Genomic DNA, 27,151 nt, shown 5'->3' on the forward strand with positions numbered 1-27,151 from the left:
GAATTTGTTTACCTTCTATAATTGAAACTTTGTAGCTTGAGTGGAGGCTTAGGCCTGCAACGGCTATGGAAAGCTTGGCTTCCTCTGTTACCTGGGAAACCTTGCTCTCTGTGGCTGTAGCCATCTTGGATTGGGGTTAATTTGCATACTCGCCCTGATTGGCTGGTGGGCGTGGCTTGGCTGGTGGGCGTGGCTTATGTAGCGGAGTGATGGTTAATTTGCATATTACCATTTTATTAGAGAGGATTAAGTAAAAACGTGTAAAAATCTCGTTCTAAGTTAAGGATCTCTCCTAATATAACCAAGGCATATATATATTTAGTTAGCAACCCATTGATAGGCTCTTGGGAAAGAGGTAGTAAGTCTTTAAACTATGTGATGTATCTGTTTCTGTGAAAGAGAATTCATTTTGAATTCCTTTTTCAGAAGTTCATTACTACTTAACCTTACTTTTGAGTACTACCATGAAGTGTAATTCTATTCACTGTCTTTTCAGGGTAATTGGGATACTTCTGGCAGTGAACTGAGTGAAGGAGAATTGGAAAAGCGCAGAAGGACCCTTTTGGAGCAACTGGATGATGATCAATAAATTATACCAAATATATGTTTACAGTATGATTTAAAGTCTAATTCAGACCAGGGACTCTATTTTAAGTTCAGTTGAAATAACACTGGGTTTTAATTATATCACAGAAAAAAAAGTGCATTTAAGTATTGTTATGTGGACTTTATAAAAGCAAAGGAAATTGAAAATAACTTTTGATTCTGTATTAAGAATCATATTTTCATACGGTCATAACTGTTTTCCTGTGACCCTTTCATAGGGCACTGCAGGGTGGATTAAAGGTGGCAATTTACCGATAACTGCAGATGTCTCTACTTTCTTCTAAAGTCTTCTAAAGTCTAAGTCATTAAGGTGATTGCATTTTCTTTATGGAAGTTGGATTTTGAAGATATGAAACTTTTTTTGATATTTAGTCGTACAAAAAAAAAAAAGCACCAGCAACTGATAAAATTGCTTTTTTGTGCACTTCCCAACTGTTTGAAACTAATCTGATCTTTTATGGTGAACCCACAAATAGGTGTTCTTAATGGAAACCTGGTAGACCCTTAACAATAGTGGTGCTAGTGAGCACTACTATAATAAAGCCACCATTACTTTTTATGAAACATCTGAATACGTTTTAAAAAGGCTATTGTGAGGGCATTATTTTGAGGTGATGTTTTAAAACAACATTAGGTCAAATTGTAAATTAGTTTAAATATATTGCCTTAAGGACCTACTAAAGAATGTGCCACCAACTTTAAGTGATAGATGCAATATCCTTGTCTAAAACAAAAATCAATGTTGACTTAAGCATTTTAACAGTTGTCTTTTTTTTTTTTATCGGACCTTTCTCTTGCTTTTTTCATCGAGGAAGTCTTTTACCTTCCCTACTCACTGAGAAGTATTGACTTCATGATACACATTCTAAAGCATTTCTGATTTGAATATTTTTGTACATTTTTATCAATTATTAAACCTTCTCTTCTAGCGTGTACTAGTATTTATTTCTACGTAAACTGTTCAGCTCTAAAAAAATTTGTATGATAATTTAAAGATAAACTAAATCCCTGAAATTTTGCTTCCTCTTGCCCACACAGCTAAGTCACTTTCTTTTTAAATTAGAATCAGTGCATTTGAGGCCCCTATATTTGTTTTTGATCTACGAATTGCTATGGAATACTTTAGAGAGGCAATGGTTTAAAGTTAGAATACTTTGCCCTGGCTGGTTTGGCTCAGTGGATAGAGTGTCGGCCTGAGGACTGAAGGGTCCTGGGTTCGATTCCAGTCAAGGGTATCTGCCCGGGTTTCGGGCTCAACTCCCAATTGGGGTCATGCAGGAGGCAGCTGATCAATGATTCTCTCTCATCATTGATGTTTCTGTGTCTCCCTCTTCTTTCCTCTCTGAAATCAATAAAAATATATTTTTTAAAAAAGTTAAAATACTTTTACCTGCTAACTTTCCAGGGTTGGTAATGTAATTTATACTATATTTCTTCAGTGCAGGATTTTTTTTTTTTAATAGTAAATTTTAGCATATAGTCTTTGGTATTATCTTAGGACCGGTCCTATTTCAAGTTGGGATTTAAAAGAACAAAAGGTTCATTTTATTTTTTACTTCATCATCCTAGTGAATTTGAAAAGTGGGACTTATCAGGATGATTCCCATCTCTGCTCCCTATTTTAGTTAAATCTGTGCACTGTTGAATGCTTCAAAAGTAAGGGGGAGAGGGTGTTGTTTCTAAACTTCTCTCTGCCAAGTCATTTTTCTGCTGTGAAATATGACATGACTTTGTAGAAAGTGAGGACATTATTTTTAGAAAATGGGAAGTAACCAAGTTGCTTGCTTGAGTCTCCTATTGTATATTAGAACCAAAACATAACTTATTAATCAGGGATTCATCTAGATTTAATTTTCAGAGGTCCCACTGTAATGATAGCTAATATTGCCAATCATGTCTAACACTTGACAGGAAGGAAGTGGTAAAATCTTTAAAATAAGCATATGATATTGGCAGAAATACTAGTGATGTTTCACAAGAGAATTTAGAATCTGTAAAATGTTTTCTATGAATGATTTTTAAGTATAACTTTAAAGTTTTGATTTTTTTATTTAAATAAAAAGCTATTGATGTGTTGTAGCATGTCCTCAAAATAAATTTCTGCACTTCTGTCACAACCTCAAATCCCTATAGGACAACACAAATTCACGTTTCCCTATAGTTCACCCATGAAAATTATTTAACCGAAAAACAAAACTAGTGAACAAATTCCAGCTCTAAATACAACATCTTGTTAGAAAGATGCTATTAAAGTGAGTAAAATCCTTGTCTACTACCCTTTGATTATCCCATCAAAAGAGATTTAGTTGCTAAAAAGATACTGTCTTGTCTGAAAGCACAGATGATGGGAAGATTTTGTTAAAGCGAGTTCTGTGACTGTTTTTTAACTAGTTAAAGATTCAGGTTGTAAAAGCTGAAATGTCTTGCAATTATAATTGATGTTGAAACAGTTTGAATAGGGTTTGAACAAATGTGTTCAAACAGGAAAGCATTTATTTTTTCAGATAAGGGGGAATGTATATTTTTAATTCTTAGACTAAGGCAAATGTTGAGGGTTCATCTTCCCTCATTATTAATATTAATGAATTATTGGATTAAATTCACTAATACATTTAATATATTTAATAGTAAAAATAGGAACTTTAAAACTTGATGTTTTTATTCTCTCCCAGTCTATATAATCTCTATGTGGGAAAACTGAATTTGTGTGAAAAGTTAATTGAATCAATCAAGGATGAAGAATTCATTGTACTTTTACCAAGTGTTATTTAAATAACTACTTTCAAATAACAAAAGTCCCACTTTTTTTTAAAAACCTAGTGATGACATTTTGTTATTATCCAAAAAGTAGCTTCAGCATATAGGTTATTCATATTTTTCAACAATAAAAATACTTTTTATGCCTCCCAGTAAACTTGAAAATGATCAAAATATCATAGCTCTGCTAATTGGATCTCATAATACTATAAAATGAAAAGGATTGGCTTAGATCAGGGGTGGGGAACCTTTTTCCTGCCAAGGACATTTGAATATTTATAACATCATTTGAGGGCCATACAAAATCAACTTAAAAATTAGCCTGCTATATTTGGCCAAACATTTAATTAGTTCACCCCTAATGCTTTGGCAGGGCCAGACCAAATGATTTCATAGACATGAGGCCTTCAAGCCGGATGTTCTCCCTCCTGGCCTAGATAGAATAAGGCAGTCTTAATTCATAGTGAAGAGACTTAGATGCTTCTGGTATGGTAAATTGAGTGTTGACTAGGCAGACACTTTAATTTTTGCATCAAAAAAGGTAGCCCCTTTTATGTAAAGATTTTTTTTTTAAACCTAGATGTTATTTAGGAGAGAGAATGGTTTCTAATCAAATAGTACCCAGAGAAGAGTAATGAATGCTGTTTTTAAAGTTTATAGGATATATAAGTACATTGTATGATTTATAAAAGTAAATAACTAAAACATTTCTAAAAGCAAAATGAGGAAAAGCACATTAATTCCTAATATCTTAAATGTGAGACTTTTCCCTTAGGGATGTATCTCTCTCAGTATGAGGTAGAATTTTAATTCTATTACATTCTCTAGGTAAAATTGCATTGATTTCACATAAAGGAAACAAAATAAAATTGAATGATTTTCATGGAACTGTTGGAATAGGTTTATAACAATAGGCTCATCTCATTCTATGGTTTTGAATACCAGTCTAGTAATTCTTACTTTCCTTATTAATGCTTACCTTGCTCTAAGTTTTCAATTGTTGTGTCCTCAGGGGTGGTCTAGTTCCTATTTAAGTTTCATTCACTGCTGTATTCTGTGGATTAGCACAGTGCCTGGCACATAGTAGGCATCTATTGAATGAATGTAACATATTAGTTGACAGATGTACTCAGCCAGCATACATGGTACCCACCATCTGTATTAAAGGGCTTGAAAAAGCATCTTTGCAATAAACCACACTAACCCATGACTAAAGCCACATACACAACTGAAGTGCACTGAACATGAGTTTTAGTGACTGTACCTTAACCGTTACTTCAGAAAAGTTCAAAAGCTTGTCAGAATATAGATCTTCCAAATGATTTTTTAGTAAGGATATCTTCCCTGTAATGATTTGAAACTTGCCTTTGTAATTATTCAAAAGTATAATTTATTTGAAGAATTAACATTTAGCTAGATCACTTGGGTCTTTAAAACCCTAAGGGATACAATAGCAAACTTCCTATTTAAATTACAAGCTGAGAACTAATATTTTCAGGCTATTTTTGACAAAGGAGTAAATAATGGTGACATGACAGGTATTCAGTGCTATTAATGGTAGGTGGGAAGTAAGATTTTGCTCCTGTTACTCTCACATTCCCCTAGCCCTCCATTTTATTTCACTTGTCTACCTGACCTAAATTCCTTAACTGCAGATTACATTTTTAAACTTGCTATATAAAAACTGCTTTTGTGACTCAGTAGGATCTAGTTCAAAGACATCCCATTGTTAGTGATAACTGAATTTAATGGCATTTGCCCTACGTGTAAGGTTGATGTTTGCATTTCAGGGCAGCTAGTTAAACTCCCCCCACCCATTTTTTATTATAGACTGTGAAACAGAATGACTGCCTAATCAGATCAGATTCAGACGAAGCCACTTCTGATTTTTTTCAAATTAAGCCATTTCTTGATGCCCTTTTATGCTGTTCCTTGGGGTATCTAAATGTGCTATTTATAAACATCGTTTCCTTTGGTTGTGCCTGCTAACTTTTTTGGTAGGTACTGGTCTCTTGCTTACCTCTACAACTAAACCGAAGACTTGTTCTGAAAAGGTGAGTAATAGGGGAACAAGGTTTCTATGTTCTGTGTTTGTGATTATCAGGTTTTCTCTTCTGTTTCTGTATTGTTCTGATGTAAAGAATTTCAGTTATATAAAATTAGACCTTTTGTAAATAAATATAATTTATTAGAAAACAATGACATCTTTTACTAAATAAGTTGTTTTTGTGTCAACTTTTACCTTTAAGCACCCCTCATGCAGCAGTTCTGTGCTGTGAGATGCTAGATGCCCACATTCTGTTTTCTCAGTGTAATGCCTGCTTTTCTCTGTAAAAAGATCAAAAAATGTATATTAATACTTCATAATGCATTTGTTTTTGCTTCAAATTTTTTCTTGGAAATAGATGGGGTATTAGGTTTAAAAGAAATGGGAAACTAATATATTAATCCTTTTTTATGAACTGGGATGATGATAGATTCATCTCTGCAGACATTTCTGATACAATTTAGGAAATAAGTAAATTAAGGCTAAGAAGAGTTATAAGTATTAAAATCAATACATGTGTGAATTGTAAATCTAATATTATAAAAGCATAATTTTCAGTACAAAAGTAGGTAGTTCTATAAAATTCTGGGTTGATCCAGCAGATCCCATGGTGGATGCCACCCCCCTCTGTAGAGCACTGCTGAGTCAGCAAGGTCACTGAATACTCACTGCAGTGAATGTTAATGGATTAGGACTTACAGCTAGAGATTTGAGAGTGGGAACTAGGGAGTTTAGTTCTGGGTCACTGGTCAACATCTTAAAAAATGGATGCTACTGGTGCATAGGTACCCTTAAACCTAGCCCTATCTGGCCTCATTTGAACTTACCGCTGAAGTTTGGGTTTGAAGACCTGAATTTGTGCAATATTAAGGACTTTCTTTCTTTTACCATGAAGCACTTTGCCCTGCAACAAAACAAACTGCAGAGCCTGACTAACTGCAGACTTGAACTCCCCCCTCCCCTTTATAAAGTGAGGCTTCAGCTTTATTGGTACAGGAGAAAGGGCACTAAGTTGGGAACAAAGACCTAATGTAACAATTTAAGTGACTAATTTACACCCCTCTAATGTATTTTCAAGCCACTTACACAGTTCCCTGAAATACTAAATTTCCTTGCTTCTTCCTTAAGAAGAATATGCTAAAAACAAACAAGAAACTAAACTTTACAATGGTAACTGGAAGGAATAAATATGATGTGGGAACTGTATCCCTCACTACCCAAATCTAAGTGGTTACTTTGTCCCGTACGGCAAGTGATCAAGAGTGTACAGGAAGGGATTTTACTAAATTTACCAAATACATTTAGATTCTGAGTTTAAGCACCAAGACCTGTTTCTAGAAGACAACTGGCAAAACCCCTAAAGTATACCATTGAAAGACAACATGTTACAGGATAGTAGTGGTGTAAATAGTTTATTTGCTCATATGCCATGAAAAGACCAGAAAAGTAACATGAACTGCTTTTATAAAACATTTCTAATATTGCTAAGAAGCAGGCCTATTAATAGACAAACAGAAAAGAACATGCCAACATTATTATCTACTTGGAGATTAATAAATAGTAATTATTTTAATGTGTTCATCAGCATTGAGCTTTGGGAAACAGCTGCTTGTGGTAAAGGGCCAACAATTTGTATTGTATATCTCATGATATTGTCAAAATGGAATGTTGAGTCAACAGAAAAACAATCTTGGCATGTTCTTTTTAAAGTACACATTTATGAAAATTTGCTGGCAGGTGGCAGTTTAAAAGCAATCTTTCTGTAAATAGGTATGCTAAAGTGAAATGTGATAACTGATCTCTAAACTGTCCTTGTAGTTAAATATATATATTAAAAAAACTATAAGTTAAAATAACATTCAGATTGTATAGCATAGGCCGATGCATTTTTAAACAATATTTACAATATTACCCAGAGGCTTAGGTGGTAATTAAAGAAGTGTAAAAACCATAAAAAACTGCACCAATCTTATAGCAAAATATCTGTACATTTAAAAAGAGATCATATATAACTACACATTATCCAAGGAAAATTGGACCTTCACCAAGGAGTTCACATAGCACAACATAAAATAAGAAATTCAGTGGTTAAATACTATACAATAAACTTTACAATTAATATACTGATGTAATGTACCAAGAAGGTAAGCCAGAAGCAGAATGTATATTATGAAAAGTACAAATTAGCTTCAGTCCAGTTTTTGACTTTGGAATGGATCGAGTGCCCTGCCAGAGGAAGGAAAAGGAACAGTGGCTTAGTTGGCCATTTAGTCCCGTTATATATCATTTAAGCTTTATCCCAACATGAATATTCAGCAATTCCTCATAAAGTAATCTGGGAAATACAGTTTTTAGCTTTGAGATATGATGCCAAATATATCTTCCCTGACTTATAAAAGGAAGAAGGGGGTGGAGGGGCAGGGGGGTGAGCCAACCGATTGTCAGAGGAGAGTAAGGCCGGGTGACTAACACTTATCCACCAGCAGAAGTAATCTTGAGCACTGTTGATAGAACTAGTGAACTTATTCCTGGCTAGCAAGGCACTGATTTCTCTTCTCAGGTTTGACCCATTATAGTCCTCAGAAATCCTAATACTGATTACTGAGATGTTAATTTTAGTGCTAATTAATAAATATATTGCATTATCTTTTCAAAGCTGCCCCTAGCTGAAGAACACAGTACTGTGCAACATTTGTATGCCATCATATCCTTGCATTCATACGGGGACTCTCCCAGGGAGGGCACGGTACACTAGCATGGCGTAGTGGACTGTGAAAGGAGACTGCTGAGTATCCTCCTGAGCTACTGGAATTGCATTCTGTCTGAACTTTGCTAGGGCTTGGTTTTGGACACAAGGAGTTTATCATGGGACTTTTTCCTCCTTCCATGTTGCAAGCCCTTAAAAATACAAAGTTGGTGGGTATGACTGAAACACAAAATTCCTTAAAAGACATCTCAACAAAGGGAGCCCACCACAGAGGCATCCATGTTATTTACAGTTTCTTAGGAAACCAGGGTGGGCCATCCCGGGAACATTCACAATGGCAGGTAATGCATGTAATAGGAAATTTACAATTTGATTAAAAAATTGAGTAACATACTGGTGTAAAAAGATACCTAATCAAATGCAATCCTATTGCTTTGATTAATCTGAGCAGGTACTTCCACTTTTAGGCACTTGTTAACAAAGGTTGAAAGGAGGGCCCATCATTTTAAAATTCCTATGTTTGCTAAATCTGAGCCCTTAGAATATTTCATCTGTGTTCAAGGCTGCAATTAAATGGTGGCACATAAAGTTCATGTGGACAGCTTCTTTCACGCACACCCTCTATTCATTCAGTCAGGTCTCAGGTTCACAGGGTTATTTCGGCACCATTAACAGAACGCAAGTTCTGATCATCAAAGCGCCGCCTGACACTCCTCCTCACCGCATCGGCTCTTCTGTATGGTTGGTTTCTAAGATCTGTAAAGAGGAGAGCATCTATGAGAGAATTGAAACCTTTAATACTGTGCTTCTAAGCAAGACAAGGCCAGCTGGCAGCCAATCAAAGCAGCTTGTGTAGAAGAGTCAGTAATGGGCCCTTCAAACCCACAGACTATCTGAGCCAAACACATGAACTTTGCCCTCTGTATTTACAGTCAAAACATGATGTAATACTGGTGGGATTCTGGAACTTTTAGGAAATATAGGAGATTGCTTTTGTCACTGGCCAGAGAGTCTACCTGAAGTCTTACTTTGAAATATTTCCTCAATTGGAGATCGCTATGGCTTAGGTGTTTCTTTCTTTCTGGAAACCTAAATATAAACAATAATGAATTTAAACTGCAAAACTAATAAAACCGATTGTCCTGTCCTATCTTATCCCAAGTTTTAATCAAGAAGAACCTATAATTAGTTCACAGACACATTCCATTTTTTAAATTCTATTAATATTAGCTGGGGTCAGTTTTTTATTTTGTGAACTAGAAACAATGCTCAATTACTAAATAAAAGTAATCAATCAAAATAATACTCAATTCCTGAACATTCTTTCCTGCCACCGATATTTTTGGTTTTTCATTACAGGGGAGAAGTTATATGGGCCCTCCTGCATTCTCCAATTTGTATTGCAAATGCACAGCAGAATGGAATGCCTGTTATTTTAAAAATGGCTCGCTGCATATTAGTTCAAGCAGGCATTGCTCTGGAGGAATAACGTGGGACGAACAAGAGGAATTTTATTTGAGTAATAAGAACTCTAAGTATGAAGCATGCTTTCCTTTTGATGGAGTCAGGATAGAGGGAAGAATAAAGTAGGCTTCATACTTCTTCCCTTGTTTTGTTTACTAGACATTTCCCTTTCATTCATTTAGTACTTTTTATTTCTGTTAGGAAACATTCTACCTTAAGAAGGGGAAACACAAAAACAATAGAATGTTTGACCTTGACTTACATTTTTAAGTGCAGTTTCCTGATATTTAAACTGGTAATTGACATAAAAGTCAGCGTTTCTGACTTCGGTTGGAAAACTGGAGGATCTGGCAATACTGGACCCAAAATCTCAGCAGGCAAACACAAGCTGGAGCCGAGTGCAAGACGGTGCTCTCATTCGGTACAGGGCCCACCAGCTCTGGGCTCGTTGGGATTTGTGACCCTGCCCTACTCCTAAATGCAAGCAAAGCACAGGTTTGCATACCCTGATCCTCCGGAGACTGCTTCCTGGCAGAGTGGTAGGAAGGCTAGAATCCCACTTCTGGCTAAGGATACGCAGGGACCTGCCTTTCTGTGATTCCTGAGCCCTCCAAGCAATTAATTTTAAAGATCCTAATCCTTCTCCAAAGGCTACAGATGTTCTCTGGCCAGGACTGGCTCTCAATGTCTTCAGATAAAAATGGGGTTAACCGAATAACTCAAAGGCTAAGAAGGGGGTAAGGGACAGCCTACCACCCAAAGCAATCACAATCATCAGCGACAACCCTTGCCCAAGCCATCGTACGTGAGAATACGGAAGCAGGCCAGAAAGAGGACAACGGAGAGGCCCGGCCTCACGTCATTGAGAGTGAGGTGCAAAGACTTCTCCCTGGTAGACTCTCACCAGTATTACCCTGGGCCATAGATTGAAACCACTGATCTGCATACAGAGAGAGGAGGAAGCTAAGTAAAAAGTGATGCTTGCCAGCTCTGTGTATCCTCCACCACCGGTGTGCTAGAAGAAATCCTTACCCTCGAGTGAACATTTGGAAATTTAGTGATATTATTCTTCTTTAAAGCTAAACAGAAAAAAACAAAAACACAAAATGATGGTTAAATAAAAATGGAATGAAAATGAAAAGCAATTCAACTTAGTGCTTAACATTCCTGGGCAAGTCAGCCAACAGAGGGTGAGGGTGGGAGGCCATCACTACAAGAGGTTGTTAGATAAAACGGGAGAAGATAAGCGTTCTTCCCATCCGGGTCGCTGACCACCCAGATCCAAGCTGCTTTGAAGTCTGGCTCCAGAATGATAGACAATCCAACAGCAACACTGACCGTCAGCAACAGCCAAGGAGGTAACAGTTTCCAGCCTTGTTAATAAGCACTGGTGGGTAAGTACACTCAGAGCAGGAACCACACACCACATCCTTTCACATCTTCAGAGACAGAGGAACATACATGAGTTGATTACAGAGGGTTTCATGCCACAAAATAAACACGCAGCAGTTCCATGTCAATCTTGGCACGGGGGTCCAACCATAGCAACGGCCGATGAGACTGTGTGCAGCCCTAGTCTCTTCTCTAGTCAACCAGGCACTGCAGAGAAGTTTGTTCCTCATCCAGGCATCAGGATCTAAGCCCAGGCAGTGACTTCTTGGTAATATTTTATCTTTCTCTTTTTTAATTCAGTGGCATTTTCCGATGATAGGTAACTGCTATTAGTATCTGGTGCCACCATTCTGACCAAAGAAGCAGGCCCAGATAGAGTCTCATCACAGAAGAAATGCCCTGGGTTTGACATGGAACATAGTGAAGGAGCATGAACAACATGAGACAGTGAGGGGCTCCTGAGCCTTGGTTTTCACCTCCTGCCTCACAGCCTTACTGCAACACAGAACTGCTGGCTACTGAACTCAGAGGGAAAAGGGGTGGGTATAAAGCTATGGATTGCCTTATGTCAGCTTATACAGGCTTCTAGGTCAAAGGCCTCCCTGGGCTAAGCTCGTACCACGTTCCCCATGACACTGTGGATGACGACTATCATTGCATAAAACCCTGGAGGCCCAGTTTACAGCTGTGCACAGTTCACAGTTCCTTCTGAAAAGCATTTTACAACTTAGGGCACCTTGCATTCTGAGTGCCTATATACCAAGCATGTCAAACTCGCGGGCCGCATGCCTCGTTTATTTGGCCCGTGGTTAGCCTTTGAGATTGACATGCTTTCTGTATACTATCAAAGCATGGGGAATGAGTACAAAATAAAGGCTGGTTTAATATCCGGAAACCTGTTAGAACACAGTACGTGCTCAATAAATGTTAGGTATAGTAGCTATTATTATTAATGACTATTAGTTTTTGTTCCAATATATTAGTCCAAAAATCTTATAAGCAACCTAGTGGGACCCAATCCCGATTCTCAAAGAAGTGCTCTATTTATTACTTTTCTGAAAATTTTCTGAAAGCAATTCTTTTCATTCAACTCACACACACCCAGACTGTCACGGCAATGTGGATTCAGATGTATTGAGAGGGGCAGCGAGAAAGCTGTTACGGCTGAAATGCAAAACCGTGCAGCGTGAAGGCGACATAAAACACAACACGTGGAGATGGCAGTTCCATGCTGGTCCGGACAGACAAGACATACAGAGGGTGATAGGGGGTGAAAAAAAAAAATCTGTAGCAACCTTTTCAGAGCATCAGGTGAGAAAGAGTAATAGTTTAGTAATGGTACTCCTCAGTGAGAACAGGTTCGCAGAAAAACCGAGAGCCACGCTTGGCGGTGCGAGCAGTGAAGGGCACAGTCTTCAGCACTGCATCGAAGACGACAGCCGAACAGGACAAACAGGAGAGAGTGAGAAGCCAAGATCTACCGCATTAGTACCCAGTTAGTGCTTTGTTAATCATACCTGGGGAGGGGCAGGGGAGGGAGGCAGGAAAGGGGGAGGGCAGTAACATACCCAAGTGAGCTCATCAAATCTAAGCTACTCAATCTGGGCTTGGTTGCGGGTTACAAAATGGAAGCTCTTCCAAGGACAGTAAGGAATGCTCCACTGGCAGATACGCACTGTCCCCTCCCACGATAGATCCATGATTAGGTCAGGCGGATAAAAACTATACGTTTTGCTTAGTTTACAAGCCAGGTGTCACTGAGATGGAGAACAGACTAATGAAAAGGAACTCAAGTTCTTAATGTGCGAGGCTGGATGCTTCTCTGTAACAAGTTAATCCGGCAGCACTGAGGGTCAGAGGCGTTTACCCGAGGAGGTCCGCTCCTGGTCCAGCTCAGAGCAGAGCGTCTCCCTCAGTGTGGTAGGCAAGGACAGACGCTAAACCACGGGGCTTTCTCTGGGAGCAGCCACAGACCCCTGCAGGGTGAACCTGAGGTACCGGCAGGCAGGTACGCACAGAACACGTCTGTACCGTGTACACACACGGCATCTTCACCAGCCACTCAGAACTTACTCTGCGTAACTCTGGGCAAGGGACTCCTCGTTTACTTCCGTTTTAGTATTTTATTGCCTTGGGTCTGAGCGGGTGGAAAATCTGTGGTTTCGGCAGTTTGGGATCCTTATTTACAAATGCTAAGCTTTAACAAGAAATGGGACGTCAAAAGTGGAAGAATTAAAAAAGTCTAAGAGTTTGTAAAAACTAGGACAGTTGGGGAAATGTGAATAATGACGAGACATTGTATATCAAGGAACAGTTTAGGAGGTGTATGGTAATGGTACTATGGGCATGTTTGCTTTATTAATGAGTCCTTATCTTTCGAAGGTTCATACTGAAATATTTCCACATGAAACTGTTTTGTCTTGGAATTGCCTCACAATAATCCCAGAGGTTGGGGATGGGGAGTAGGTAGGAGCAGGCATGTCATAAGACTGGCTGGCCCTGAGCTGAAAATTGTTAATGGGTGGTGGGTACGTGAGAACTCATACATCCTCCACATCTTTTCATACTTAAAATATTTCTCACAATAAAACGTTTAAGCAGCTTGGAAGCTGATAAATAGGATCCATATGCAACAGACATGAAAAGGATGTCACTTCCAGCCATGGCCACAAGCCAGTGGCCCAAACTGCTGTCTGATCTGCTAGGAGGGAAGGCAGAAACTCTACAGAGTTGGTTCCAGCAGAAAGCGTTAGGCTACGACTTAATCAGCAAGAACCAAGACGGGTCAGGCACGGCGCTTGGCTGACAAAGAGCCCTTCCCCAGCCCTGGGCTGGAAGCCCACTGGCTCTTCTGGATGGAAGCACCAGCCCCTGATTTGCTCTTGTCTTCAGTTCCTTGGAAGGAGTAAAGGGGCTTTTACAGAGCACGCTGGCGACATCTGCACTGACTGTGGTTAGTGTTAGTAGAGACCTCGAATGGGTCTTGCCATAGCCTTTATTAATCAGGGAAGGATTGGCCGCGAGGAAGGAAATGGAGCACGTGACTAATGGAAGACAGTGGAAAACTGTTAGGAGAAGGAGCCCTAGTGAAATCTAAAGGGCTCCAATAATATTGAGAAATGAGATTTTTTTCCTCAATGATATTGAGAAATGAGATTTTTCCCCCAATGATATTGAGAAATTTTTTTCCCAATGATATTGAGAAATGAGATTTTCCCCCCCAATGATACCGAGAAATGAGATTCCCCCCCCCCCCCCCAATGATATTGAGAAATGAGATTTTTCAGAGTCTGTGGGCTTCTCTGATAGGCAGTACACGGGCTACTATAATATACTTCAAACACTAGCAGAGTCTCTGCACAATTCTGGGTCTGATTAAAGTCACTGAAGAACTGGAAACCCTGGACAAGCAGCAGCGAAATCTGCAGGCGGCCGGCACGGTGAGGCCGGCGGGATCTCCACGGGCCACCACGAGGAAGTATCCTTTACCTGTGATAATATCTTCAATGGCACCATCCTTCCCTTCGTATACATGTCTGTTATCTTTAACTTGACGCCTTCTTAATTCTGCAATTAGTTCTTGCTGCTGCCTCTTTGATTTGTGAGAAGGAGACTGAGAAGAAAGAAGCAAGGCAGAGATTAGTGGGACCAAGCACCCATCGGAGGTTTGAGAAAATCCAAAATGTGTCTGAGCCTCCACCAAACACACAAGCAGCACCAGCCCACATTGTGCTCAAACGGAGGAAAACAGAAAGCTTCTGGGAAGAAGACAAACTCACTGAGGAACACACAAGTCCAGCCGGTGGCAATGGGAAGGCTGGGTCCTACGGTGATAACCACTGACGTCTTAAACTTGGCTGCAGAGGATCGAGATGAAGAACGCTTTGACCTGCGGCCTTTATGGTCTTTACCTACGATGCCTCCCTTCATGGCATGCCCGCCCACCCCATTCTTCCTGGCAACGCCCTCCAGCCAGCAAGGCCAGCACCAGTGGCACCACTGGCCCTCCCTGGACACAAGCAGTCCAATCATCCGGCATGGCCTCTCCGTACAGTACCCCAGCCAAGCTTTGCGTCCGAGATCTCTGTAACCTTAGGAACGCTACGCAAACATGCTCTCAGCCTCATTCCAGTCTTTGCTAAACAAAGTAACGAATGAGCAAATGTCCAGTTGCCAAGTTGCCGGGCCCGAGGAGGAAGCGGCAAGGGTGGGTCCTGGGCAAGCCTGGTCTGCTGCCCGTCTCTCCTGCTCGCTCCCAGGAGCCTCCAGGGCAGGGCGGGGCACCCTCACCTTTGGGTCCTGCTGCTCCAGCAGAGCCTCCTGCTCCAGGAGCTTCTCCATGAGCGCCTGTTCCTGCTTCTTCCTCAGCTCGTTCTCCTCCTCCGCTTGCTGGGTACGTCAAAAGAATCAAAGGCACGTCAGCGGGAATGGCAGCAGTCAAGATTCTAAAAAGTCATTCTGAGAGAGTCCTCGGGGAGCCAGGAATGAGAGTAAGTGCAAGAAGGTTCAAAGCTACATTTGGTGCCTGCACGTCACACGGGCTCGGGGTTTCACTGTCTGTCTCTGTGACATCTCTTCAAAACCGAGTAGCAATTTATCCCATGCAGAGTCCCCTCTGGATCCCTCTGTCAGGGGAAGACCTCCATTCCTTTCCTCGTGCCTCCTCCAGGGGCCTTACCCAGTGACACTCTTAGGTTCTGCCCACAGCCCGCTCCTTCCCACGGCAGGCAGAGTCACTAGTCCGATCCACTTAGGACAAGAAATAAAACAGGCTCCTGTCAACTCAGCCCTCCTGGCATCCTCTCTTCTGAAGGCAGCCTCCCTAAAGAGACTTCCCACAGCTGGGAGCTGGCTAAGTCATCTAACTCAGGCTGAGGGTCCGCTCACAGACACACACCACTTACTCCAACCCAGCTTGTATCGGTAGGAAAGTTTACATTTTGATGCCTCTCAAGTTTCACGTTGACGGAACGTGAGAAGGGAAAGGAGGGATGACAATCTACAACCCCACTCCCCGGGTGGGTCAGGCTGGCAGGTTGTTACGCGACATCCAGGGCAGGTAACACATCCTGTGACGTCACTGCCTGATGGGTGTCCCGCGGCACCAGTCAGCAGCCCGTGACCTTCTCAGGGCTCCGGCTCTGTGTCCTGCACAGGACTTAGTGCTGGGTTGGGGTTCATCCTCACTTCCAAGGACAGTCCCCACGTGCACACAGCTTGTGACATCACTGCCACACGAGGCCACGCTGAGAAGAGAGCCTTAAAGACTGTGACCTGAGCCTCGGTACAAGGCCCCGGGATGGTTCTCCAAAGCCTACTATTTCCAATAGGGTATTTCTCAAAACATGTAGATAACCCTGACACACCCCTCCTCCCTTCACAACCACACTCCCTCCTGCCTCCCCCGACACTGCCCAGGGTATGTATATACGCAGACAAGCCTGAGAACATGGGATGCAGTGTCTCCTACGTGCACTGCAATCCCCTAACGCCCTCCTTGTCACTCTTGCTCCAGGGACAAATTCTTCTGACACAGGCCCCTTTGGCTCACAAGACAGGAGCCTGGATTAGGCCAAAGAGAGCTTCCCATGTAAGGGGCGGGCCGCTGTGAGTCCACATGAAGAAGCAGAGCAACCGCCCTTCCGAGCGCCATCCCCCAGCACACGGAGAAATGCTGGTCTAGGCGCCGGACGCCTGGGCAGGACCCACAGGCCAAGGCTCAGTCCCCTGGGGGGACCTGGGCTTTCTAAGCCCTTTAACATGCCTGTGAGGGTGAAAGGTCACCGAGGCAGCCACGGCGGTGGAGCATCTCACTGCCCCGGAGCAGCCGTGGCTGGTTCGGGCTGAGCCTGGCTGGCTGGGTGGACACAGGGAGCCTGACGGGCTGCGGCCCCGGAGCACGGCCTCCACAGAGACCCCTGGCTCGGCTGGCCACCAGCGCCGCTGCCCGAAAACAGCTGCTGAGCCCCAGGGCGGCTCTGGGAGGGCACCCGCCTGGGAAACAGGGCCAGGCAGGCTGGAGGGCAGCCTGCGCCCGGTTACCTTGTAGGCCTTCACAAACCGGACAAACACAGGAAAGAAGACCGAGGGGGGCGTCGTCTTGGGGTTTTCTCCAAAATACTTCACCACATCATCAAAGGCGTCCTGCGAAAAAGCAAATTTCCCTTCACCCCCTCATGCCAGCAACCGAACCTGGCGCTCCGGACAGAGCTGCCGCGAAGAAGGGTGATGACAGGCTCCCCGTCCCCGTCCCCGCGCTCCCGCACCTGCCCCAGCAGCCCCGCGTTTCCTCCCCTGCCCGTCAGAGGCAGCAGAGTGAGCAGGGCTCACAGGCTCCACCTCTGGGGCCCTGCCCTTCCACACACCTCTCCACACACACACACATCCCCACACACACACACCTCCACACACACACACACACCCCCCCACACACACACCTCCACACACACACACACACCTCCACACACCTCTCCACACACACACACACACCCCCACACACACACCTCCACACACACACACACACACACACACACACACACACACACCACCATACACACAAATATTCTATTCCTCTCAAGAGCTTCCTAAGGCCATGGCAGAACTTGAAACCAATGGGATCTCAAAAGTCACTCAAACTTAAATCCATACTCGTTGCTGCACTGCCCCTTACAGCAGCCCCGCACCAGGGACGCTCGAGGTCTGCCTGACTCTTCCGTGACCCAGGACAGCCAGCCTCAAACGGGAGCCATCCACCGCGTCCACCTGCTGAGTTCCCGCAACACTCTGCCTTCCCTCGGTGACGCGTGCAGTCCTCTGGCTCTTTCCCACGCGTGTACACGGCCTGCCCCGTGTGTGGAGGACTACAGAAACCAAACGCACTGGGGACACTGCTTTGCTGAGCACAGCCTGACACGTGTGGGCTGAACTGAACACAGGACTCACATGCAGGAAGCCTGGCAGGGGATGGGAGAGGAAGGGGGGGACTCTACATAAGAGGATGAAACCCCAAATTAGAGAGGTCAACGAACAGGGACAGGAGCCCTTCCAGGTACAATATTCGAGAAGACACTGCCTCCCCAATAACCATGAGCTACGTAAGAATTCTACCCTCAGTAGAAAGAGGGCAATTTTCCCCTAAAATCCGGGGCCAACTCCCCAGGTGGCCTTGAGGGATCCCACCACTTCTTTGTGGGGCGGAGGGCACAGGAACCGACCTGCGCGATCTTGGCGTCGTCCTGCAGCTTCTTCAGCCTCCCCTCGTTGCCGAGGATGAAGTCCTTCAGCAGCGTGTTGTGGTCGTGCATGGTGTACTCGCGCTTGGTCAGGTCCATGCCCCTCTGCAGCTCCTTCACGTCCAGCAAGACGTTCTCCAGGGAGACTGAAGCAGAGAAAGCAACGTTCCCGTGAACCTCGGCCGGGACGTCCCGACCACGGTGTGCTGGCTGGCGAGCAGAGCTCTCAGTGGGTTCCCTGGGTCACTCAGGGGGCTCAGATCCATTGCCAGCTTTCAGTGCAGACATCCGTGAACACAAATAACTCATCTCGTGCTCACTACCAAGCACTGCATTAAAATTCTTCACACCCAATAATTCATTTGTACCATTACCCATTTCACCAACAAGGAGAAGCGGCATAGCCGGGTTACGTGCCCTGCCCTAGGAGGTGGAAGGTGGCAGAGATGGAGTTCAGATAACAACCATGGTCTCCAGTCCGGGGCTTTTACACACCTACTCCAGGGCTCTGACAGGAGATGATGGCCCATGGGTTGGCCTATAGAGGTTCTAAGATGGGAACACTCTGAACTCTGCATTTCTGTGGCTCTCCAGCAGAGGGCAGCATTTTACCTGTGGAACTTGAGTTGTCTTGACCACTTGGCCCCAAGATAGCCTTCTTTTTGTTAAACAGCCCTTCCCTGCTTTAAAGGGTTTATTAGCACGGAGTGGCCACCTCCCAGGGCAGGTAGCTCCCGCAGCTCCCGCAGGGCGTCCAGGCCCCAGCTCCGGCTCCCCACTGCTGCCCAGCTCTGCGCATGCAGGGGTTACCGAACAATGCGGGACGCTTTCCCTCTAACTAGGCTCATGCTGCCTTGGTCACCTTTGACTCCTCAATGCTTAGGATGGTGCCAAGTACACAGCAGGGAGTCACACAGGCTCACTGGATACACGAAGGTGAGGGAATAAGTGAGTGTAGGTATAAGGAACCCGAGTCAGCGCACCAAAAAAGCAACACAGAAAACAATGCAGCCGGAGTGCCTCCATCTCCCCATTTCCCCCCCAGATTTATTTTTTCCAAATCACACTTTCAGGGAATCTCATTTGGGCCAAATAAAACTTGCTAATTAGTAAGGTTGACATTTTTTAAATTAGAATTGTGACGCTGAAGACCTCCTCTAATTGAGGCAGAGGAAAACTTGAAAGGAGGAAAATCACACCACCGGAACAGAAATACTGGTCACAGCCCACGTGAGCCCTGAGCCCTCAGTCGACCCGTCACTGCAGTCCTTCATAATCACACTATCATTTCCACCTGCCTCTCCGTCTCCACCTGGTTCCAGCAGCATCCATCCCAGGAACAGTGCATCCCCTCATTCATTCATTCATTCATTCATTCACTTGTTCATTCATTCCTTCATTTATTCCCATGATCAATTTGCCAGGGCAAAGGGAATTATAAAGATAAATAACACATAAACTCATACATACAAAGAACATTTTGATGTTTGCCAGATTTTGGGAGGGGGGTTTGTTAACCTTTTGCACTCGGATGTCGAGTGTGACTGTTATTGAATGTATCAATAATTTGAAATATAAAAAAATCCAAATAAATAAGTTTGTATGAAAAGAAACTCCAGTTTTTTATTCTACTGCCGTGCTTTGTAAAATCTGGGGTATTTAAAAAATTAAATCCCGAGTAGAATAAAGGAATCGAGAAAAAAGCAAGCAAGTGCAAAGGGTTAAAAAGGTGAAAGGGATTAAAAAGTACAAATTGCCGGTTATAAAAATAATCATGGGGTTGAAAAGTAGAGCATGGGGAATAGAGTCAATAATCCTATATAATAAAAGCCTAATATGCAATTCAACCAAACGGAGGAATGTCTGGTTGCTATGACGTGCACTTATCACCAGGGGGCAGATGCTCAACACAGGAGCTGCCCCCTGGTGGTCAGTTTGCTCCCACAGGGGGAGCGCTGCTCAGCCAGAAGCTGAGCTCACAGCTGGCGAGTGCAGCGACAGTGGCAGGAGCCTCTCCTGCCTCCACAGCAGTGCTAAGGAGCAGCGAGCGGAGCAGTAAGATGCAGTGAGCAAGCAGGCAGTAAGGAGCGATGGGTGCCAGACTGTGAGAGGGACGTCCGATTGCCAGCTTAGGCCCACTTCCCAGACTGCGAGAGGGCACGGGCCAGGCTGAGGGACCTCACCCCCCTGCGCTGGGCCTCTACTATATAATAACTGTGTATTGTGTCAGATGGGTACTAGATTTACCACAGTGATCTTTGTAAGAAATTTAAGTGTCTAATCACTACGTTGTACACCTGAAATTAATACGATATTGTATGTCATCTGTAATTGAAAAATAAATTTTTAAAAGATAAATAAAACTTGATCATGCCTGTAAGTAAACATGTTGCAATGGACATGCAAACTGTTACAATGGCTTCAAAGATTCAATTCAGCAATCTGGGGTAGGCCTCAGGAATATGAATTTGTAATAAACACCTTGTTTCACAATGATAATTTGGGAGTCACAACCTGTATCTAACTCTGAGGTTGATTTGCATGATGTTCCTCTTTCTAACCTAATATTCTTTCTAGAGGACATGGAACCCTGGGCCATACACTGTCTGAGAAGACAACCTAGGTTCTAGTCCTGTTTCTGTTGCTTGTGACCCACGTGATGTTGAGCAAGACATTTTACCTCTAAAAAAGTCAGCTTTCTCATCTGTAACATGAGGAAATGATTGCCTAGTACAGCACCTACCTCAGAACCACTGTTGATTTAAATGAGGAGATGTGTAACTGTCATAGCAAAGTCACAACCAAGAAGTACTGATAATTTAACTTGTTTTCAGACTAAAGAACCGACACACCTGAGCTCATGACAAATCACAAAATACAAGTGTTTGTTGAGGGGTAATTCTCAGACTCTCTTATTTCGAAAAACAGCAATAAAATAAAAAGGGCAAAAAATGGAAGAGGGAAGGTGCATAAGGCCCAGAGACCTGGGTCTTTACAGAGAGGACACTGAGAGAGGTCACCTTCGTGTCCAAGTTCATTACTGCTCCCAGGAATGGGCCACACCATAGCCCATGTGTTCCAGCTCAGAGCTGGATGCTTCAGCCGCCTCTTGAGAGAGGTTCTGAAGAGTGTCTGCTAAGCAGGGAATGCACCCCCCTCCTCCCCCATTAAAGCCATTCAGGCCCCAAGAGGAACATTAACAGCTCAAGTCCAGTACCTGCAGCAGCTTTCTCCACATAATGAAGCTCATTGTAAAAGAGGGACACTTGCTGGTATTTTTCCTTGACGACATTGGATATATAGTGCAGCAGTGTTTGCTTTCGGTCTGTCGACTTGGTATCTAAAAGCTGAAAACAAAAGGGAGTGAGGGTTAGAGGGAAAGGTAGTGGGAGAGTTAGCCATCGATGAAGGTCTCCCAGAGTCAGCGATGGAGTACAGGCGCCCCAGCACGGACAAACAGCATTGCTGGGAGATTCAAGCCTGGATCTGTTCCGTGAAGAGCCAGCCCGCTGACTTTAACCGACGAGAGGACATCCTAACGAGGGGACAGGCTCGACTTTAGGGATGACTCTGGCACCCAGAACAGTCCCCACACCTGCACTCACAGGAGCTCCCCGCCCCACACCTCTCTGGCCTTAGAGCAGGAAGACTCCCGGTGGAGGGCTCTCCCAGGTGAAGGCCCGGGGCCGGAGGGCGTGTGGAGCCGACAGGTGTGCAGAGGTTCGCCCTACACAGCAGGGCTCCGACACGGCAGTCTTCACAGGCAGCTCAGCCCTTCTCTGCGTTCCCGGCCGCTCAGGACCCAAACCAGACGTGCCCAGCAGTCCATGACCTTCTGGGGGGCAGCACTGTGACTAATGGGACACCGACTATCAAATAACCGCATCCCCCCAGGCTGGGGACTCCGCCCCCGCCCCACCTCCGCGCATGGAAGCCACCTCGGCCCGCACAGTCTGTCTCCTCCCAGGGCTGGGTCACGCAGCATTTCCTCTGCTCCTGTTTATATAAGTCAGGCGGCTCTGAAAGCCAGGGCACCCGTTACATCCAGGGAAAAAACAACACAAACATTTTTAGAAAAGACAGGAAAGGATAAAGAAGCAGTTTTTAAAAATGTCCCAATTCCATCCATCCTCTCTAAATATCTCAGCATATTTCTATTCAGGTTTTCCTGCCTACTTTACTTAGTTGAAAATTATCTGTACATTCCATTTATACCCTGTGCTTTCTTTTCTCAACACAGAATTACCTACTTCTTTGAAAATTCTTCACAGGTATTCTAACAGCTGAAGAAGAGTTCCCTGTATTAACTATTGCTATAGCGTATTTAATTATTTCCCCAAATCTTGGCTCTTTACAATGGTGCTAATTATTTGCAATGATGAATAAATACGGCATCCATCCTTTGGACTCCTGGGGATGGATTCCTAGAAATGGAAATACTAGGTCAAAGGGTAGGAGTGTTTCTAAGGACCTAAGTGCCTGCTGCCAAACGCACAGAACATGTGCGCCGATTGGTCCTCCACGAGCAGAGCATCCTCATCACAACATCCCAGCCCACTTCCAAGAGCAGACTCTCTGCTCCAGGATGTAATCTCTGCCAGCTGTTTTATGCCTCAGAGAGCTCTTGCATTTCTTCTAGTCCACTCACCAGATCTAAACTCTGAAGCTTGAATCCATAAACTGCTCCCCGTTTACTGCTGTTCATATAGTTCCCAAGGGCCAAGATGATCTGCAAACAAAAGCGAGAAGAGAGAAGCCCATCAGCCCAGCTCCCGGGCAGAGGATGGGGCTGTCAGGCCCGCCCCCCCCCCCCCCCCCCCCCCCGTCTAGGCACCAAGGAAACACCACTTGCCTCCAGAATTTTCTTGAGTTTTTGAGACGACTTTATAGAGACAGATGCTGCTATAATGGAGTGCAGTTGCTAGATTCCAGCCAAAGGAAGGAAGGGGAGAGAAGAAAAACAAAGATGTTAAAAATGGGGTACTCTAATTGGGAACTACGAGCTAGCACAGAAGAAAACAGGCCTGCATTTAGACCTTAAGGCCTCCACGCTGAGATTCTGTAAGTAAACCTGAGTGCTCTGCCAGGTCTTAGGTAACCACACCATTCCGTGCGAGCTCTTCCCTCACAGGATTTGAAATGAGAAGTAATGTCAGAACCGGCTTGTCACAAAACCTGTGACCTCGAGACTCAGTCTACAGCGTGTTCCAGCAGAGCTCAACTCCCTGCCCGCTCTCGCCATGGAACGCAGTTTATCTTTCCAATCAGTGGGGCTGCTCAGCGATGAAAACAAAACAGCAAAGGAGCAGGACTACCCTCCAGATGCTCTCAGGAGGTATTGGGACAGAAGGTATCCGTACTACTGTAATCAGTTACCACCAAAAGCTTGTTTAGAAGCCAAACTGGGAAAGAACTTTCTATGATATTTGTGTCTGTGACATTCACAGCCTCCGCCAGATTAACACAGAGGAGGGCGAGGTGGTTGGCTCTTCTCCCTACATCACAGTGCGCTGTGACACACTCCAAGGAAGCAGCTGCCCGTGGCAACTGTGACGCTTCCGACAAGAGCCAGTGAACCTGTCCGTGAAAGATCCGGGATGGTTTTTGAAATGCAAGTCACATTTCCAGCTTTGCCACCCCAGCCAGAGAGCTGGTCTCTTCAGGAGGGGACGAAGGCTAAGAAAATGGTTTTTCCTTGTCCTCCGTATTGACCAGGACTTTCAAATCCAGAGGACACGTACAGACACAGAAGATGGCATCCTCTGGGGCAGGGGTCCTCAAACTTTTTAAATAGGGGGCCAGTTCACTGTCCCTCAGACCGTTGGAGGGCCGGACTATAGTTTAAAAAAAAAACCATGAGCTGAAACCGGTTTGGCTCAGTGGATAGAGCGTCGGCCTGCGGACTGAAGGGTCCCAGGTTCGATTCTGGTCAAGGGCATGTACCTTGGTTGTGGGCACATCCCCAGTGAGGGGTGTGCAGGGGGCAGCTGATTGATGTTTCTCTCTCATTGATGTTTCTAACTCTCTATCTCTCTCCCTTCCTCTCTGTAAAAAATCAATAAAAATATTTAACAAAACAAAACAAAACAAAAACACTATGAACAAATTCCTATGCACACTGCACATATCTTATTTTGAAGTAAAAAAACAAAACGGCAAAAACACCCGCATGTGGCCCGCGGGCTGTAGTTTGAGGATGCCTGATCTAGGGAGAATGGCGATATGGAAAATGTCACCATTTTCAAATTCACTTGGCATGCACCAAATGAAAAAGATGGCCGAACGAAAACTGGAATCTAGAAAGTTCTGGGAAGGAGTCTTTAGAGCCCATGACATGAAGCACAACCCTGAGAGAGACTTCAACCAACAAAAAGGATTCGGTACCTCTTTGGACCCCCCCCCCCCCGCCCCCGCCAGAGGCGGCCCACTCACAGGCGTGAGCATCTGGATGCTCTCGGCGAAGTTCCCGATGAAGGCCATGATGGTCATCTTCTGCATGAGCCTCTCGATCTTGCTGAACTGCATCATGAAGCGGTCCTCGTCCGACAGGTTCTCCAGCGGCTTCCGCTCCCGCTCGTACAGCCGAAGCACTTTCACCTCGTTCTCGGTCGGCAAGAACCTCATCAAACATTCTACAAAGTCCACAGGCAGCGTCTTCAAGTCAAAGCTGAGGGCAGATGTGTGAACGTGTCAGTGCTGGAGAGAGAAAACCCCCTCCCTTTCACCCACCCCTCCATCGGGTCCGGCTCGGGAGCCACCACGTCAGTGCGTCACAGGCGGACAGACGGGGAAGACGCCCCGGGGTGCTGGCTCCTGACTGTGCAGTGAGCTCCTTCGCTGGTCCTTCCTGACAACCTGGACCTCATCACCCCCCACACGCAGTTTTTTAAGCTGTTACTAGAGCTCGAAGCCTCCAGAAATCAGCAGTAAAAGGCTGAAGCATCAATGGTTAAGGCATTCAAGGACATGGATTTTTAGGCATGTTAAGTACTGCTGATTAGTAGATTAATATTATACACATGATTATAGATTATCTGGTGAACTCTGTAAAATATTTCAATTAAACCAATAACTGGGAATGTGTTTTCTTCTTTAGAAAAAATTGCAACCAAATGCCTGTGCCATATGGATATTTTGGCTTAAGTGTACACATCCCTTGAAGGAATACCAGATCCTTGTGGATATATGCTCAATTTGAACAAACCAAGTATCTGCTACAACCTCTATGTTGTTCTCCAGACAATCTTTGTTGGGCAAAATAATATAATTATATTTAATCACCATGGCAAACAAGGCATGTAAAGATTAAAAATCAAAGTGTGTATCAGGTTTCAACCTCAGAAATCAGAACAGACTGGAGGAATGCACTGGACTATTAGATTATGACCCTGGCGGAGGACATAAAATTGGAACAGATGATTTCTCGGGGCCATTTACTGCAGAAGGAATCCCTGATCAAAATTTATGAAATGCCAATTTACAATGATTTAGTTCCTAAAACATCTAATAACATCCTTATCATATTTGAAAGTCATCATGACCATAAGAAGAGTAGAAAGATTTCTCTAAGAGAAAAATAAATAAAACCAATGCCTTCTCTGCTGTTCAAGGATAAAAAAACAAAAACTCAACTTTGTTTAAAATGTCCTGAAAGCACTAAAAGCAACAGCAATCACATTCCTATTGTTATAAATTAAAATATGCCTCCGTATCATATGTGCATCTGGTGTTGAATGGCATCATTCCACAAATGCCATCACATTTGTATTGAACAAATCTGAATAAAATTCAGATACTCAAGAGAAAACTGACATTTCTTCCTTTTCTTAGCATCTGCAAGTCTCCACCCAACTTTCCTTTTACGGAAGCTTTGCTGTAGACCTACATGAGAGCCGACCAAGATAATTAATGTCACGATCCCGTTGTTCTTCCCAAACGATTATAATTACTCCCTGTAATACCACACTCCCGGGGTAACTTCTGGCCCACCTCTTTTGTGTTCACATTTTATTAAGCTCTCCAGTTGCACAGATGTAACAATGGGACTCTCTGGTGTGTGGATATCAAGAATTGCTCCATCTTGTATCTTAGGTCTTGCCTCACTCTTGAAATATTCCTGTCATCTACGAATTCATGACTTTCTTGTTTTACTGAAATCGAGTTCCCCAGAATGCCCTGCACTTACACATGAATGGCTTTACAGATCTCGTCGGCGGTCTTTCCAGCTTTCCTTAAAGTGATGGCAAGGTTTTTGGCCCTATTTGCTTCCAGTAACGTCACCTTGTTGGATCCCTTCTGTGTTATCTTCTGTTTGCTTGAAGAAAGATCAATGGCAGGACCTTGGGCTTTTGTCTTAAATATTTCCTCAAATTCATCCACATTTAAATCCTGGGGTAGAGAGGACAAATGAATTAAACTTAAAAATTAAGTTAGGAAGCCACCAGTTAGACAGTTTTTTAAGTGTCAAAGAACTTACACAACACCTGTCTTTGACCATGGCCTGCTCTATTTTCTGGTTTGTGCTCGAGTGTGAGTTATGCCACATATGTAGACGTGACAGTTGAAAGTAGATGACTGGTCCCAACCAGCCAGTTCAAATGCCTTTCAATAATTAGCTTGCAGGGATGGCAACCACAGACTAAAACTACCCACCAAACCAGCTATTGAGTATGATTATTAAGTCCTCATTCACTTGTAATTTAATAAAGAGTTTTATACCCTTTATAAGTTAAGGGAAGACCTTGTGTCAGATATATATACATATTATGTACATATACACTGAGTGGCCAGATTATTATGATCTCTGAATGCATAATAATCTGGCCACTCAGTGTGTGCGTGTGTGTGTGTGTGTGTGTGCATGTGTGTATATATATATATATTTTAGAGGCCCAGTGCATGAATTCGTGCATGGGTGGGGTCCGGCCAGCCTGGCCAGGGGGAGGG

At 43.8% G+C, this 27,151-nt stretch overlaps 2 protein-coding genes across 12 annotated transcripts in view; one reads left to right on the forward strand and one right to left on the reverse strand.

Annotated features, from left to right (window-relative positions):
• The window catches only part of PRPF40A (pre-mRNA processing factor 40 homolog A), a gene marked incomplete at its 5' end in the record, with an annotated part of 57,103 nt that extends 50,331 nt beyond the window's left edge, over positions 1-6,772 (forward strand). For all 8 annotated transcript variants that reach the window (XM_079782209.1, XM_079782210.1, XM_079782211.1 and 5 more), the window contains one exon: positions 497-6,772. In XM_079782209.1, the coding sequence (XP_079638335.1) occupies positions 497-589 (93 nt within the window). In that variant the 3' untranslated portion in view covers positions 590-6,772. The remainder of the gene's footprint in view (positions 1-496) is intronic.
• Positions 6,773-7,775: 1,003 nt separating this feature from the next.
• FMNL2 (formin like 2) overlaps positions 7,776-27,151 on the reverse strand; it is a 304,070-nt gene continuing 284,694 nt past the window's right edge. For 2 of the 4 annotated variants that reach the window (XM_079782217.1, XM_079782220.1), the window contains 10 exons: positions 26,391-26,593; positions 24,638-24,872; positions 23,058-23,126; positions 22,854-22,934; positions 21,423-21,552; positions 18,188-18,351; positions 17,016-17,117; positions 15,264-15,362; positions 14,463-14,586; positions 7,776-8,873 (listed from right to left, as the gene is read on the reverse strand). In XM_079782217.1, coding sequence (XP_079638343.1) covers positions 8,764-8,873; positions 14,463-14,586; positions 15,264-15,362; positions 17,016-17,117; positions 18,188-18,351; positions 21,423-21,552; positions 22,854-22,934; positions 23,058-23,126; positions 24,638-24,872; positions 26,391-26,593 — 1,317 coding nt within the window. In that variant the 3' untranslated portion in view covers positions 7,776-8,763. Of the gene's footprint in view, positions 8,874-10,566; positions 10,661-14,462; positions 14,587-15,263; positions 15,363-17,015; positions 17,118-18,187; positions 18,352-21,422; positions 21,553-22,853; positions 22,935-23,057; positions 23,127-24,637; positions 24,873-26,390; positions 26,594-27,151 lie in introns of all 4 variants that reach the window. The other 2 variants (XM_079782219.1, XM_079782218.1) reach the window with 2 other exon arrangements.

Source organism: Cnephaeus nilssonii (genome assembly GCF_951640355.1).
Source record: "Cnephaeus nilssonii genome assembly, chromosome: 10".
Lineage (NCBI taxonomy): Eukaryota > Metazoa > Chordata > Mammalia > Chiroptera > Vespertilionidae > Cnephaeus > Cnephaeus nilssonii.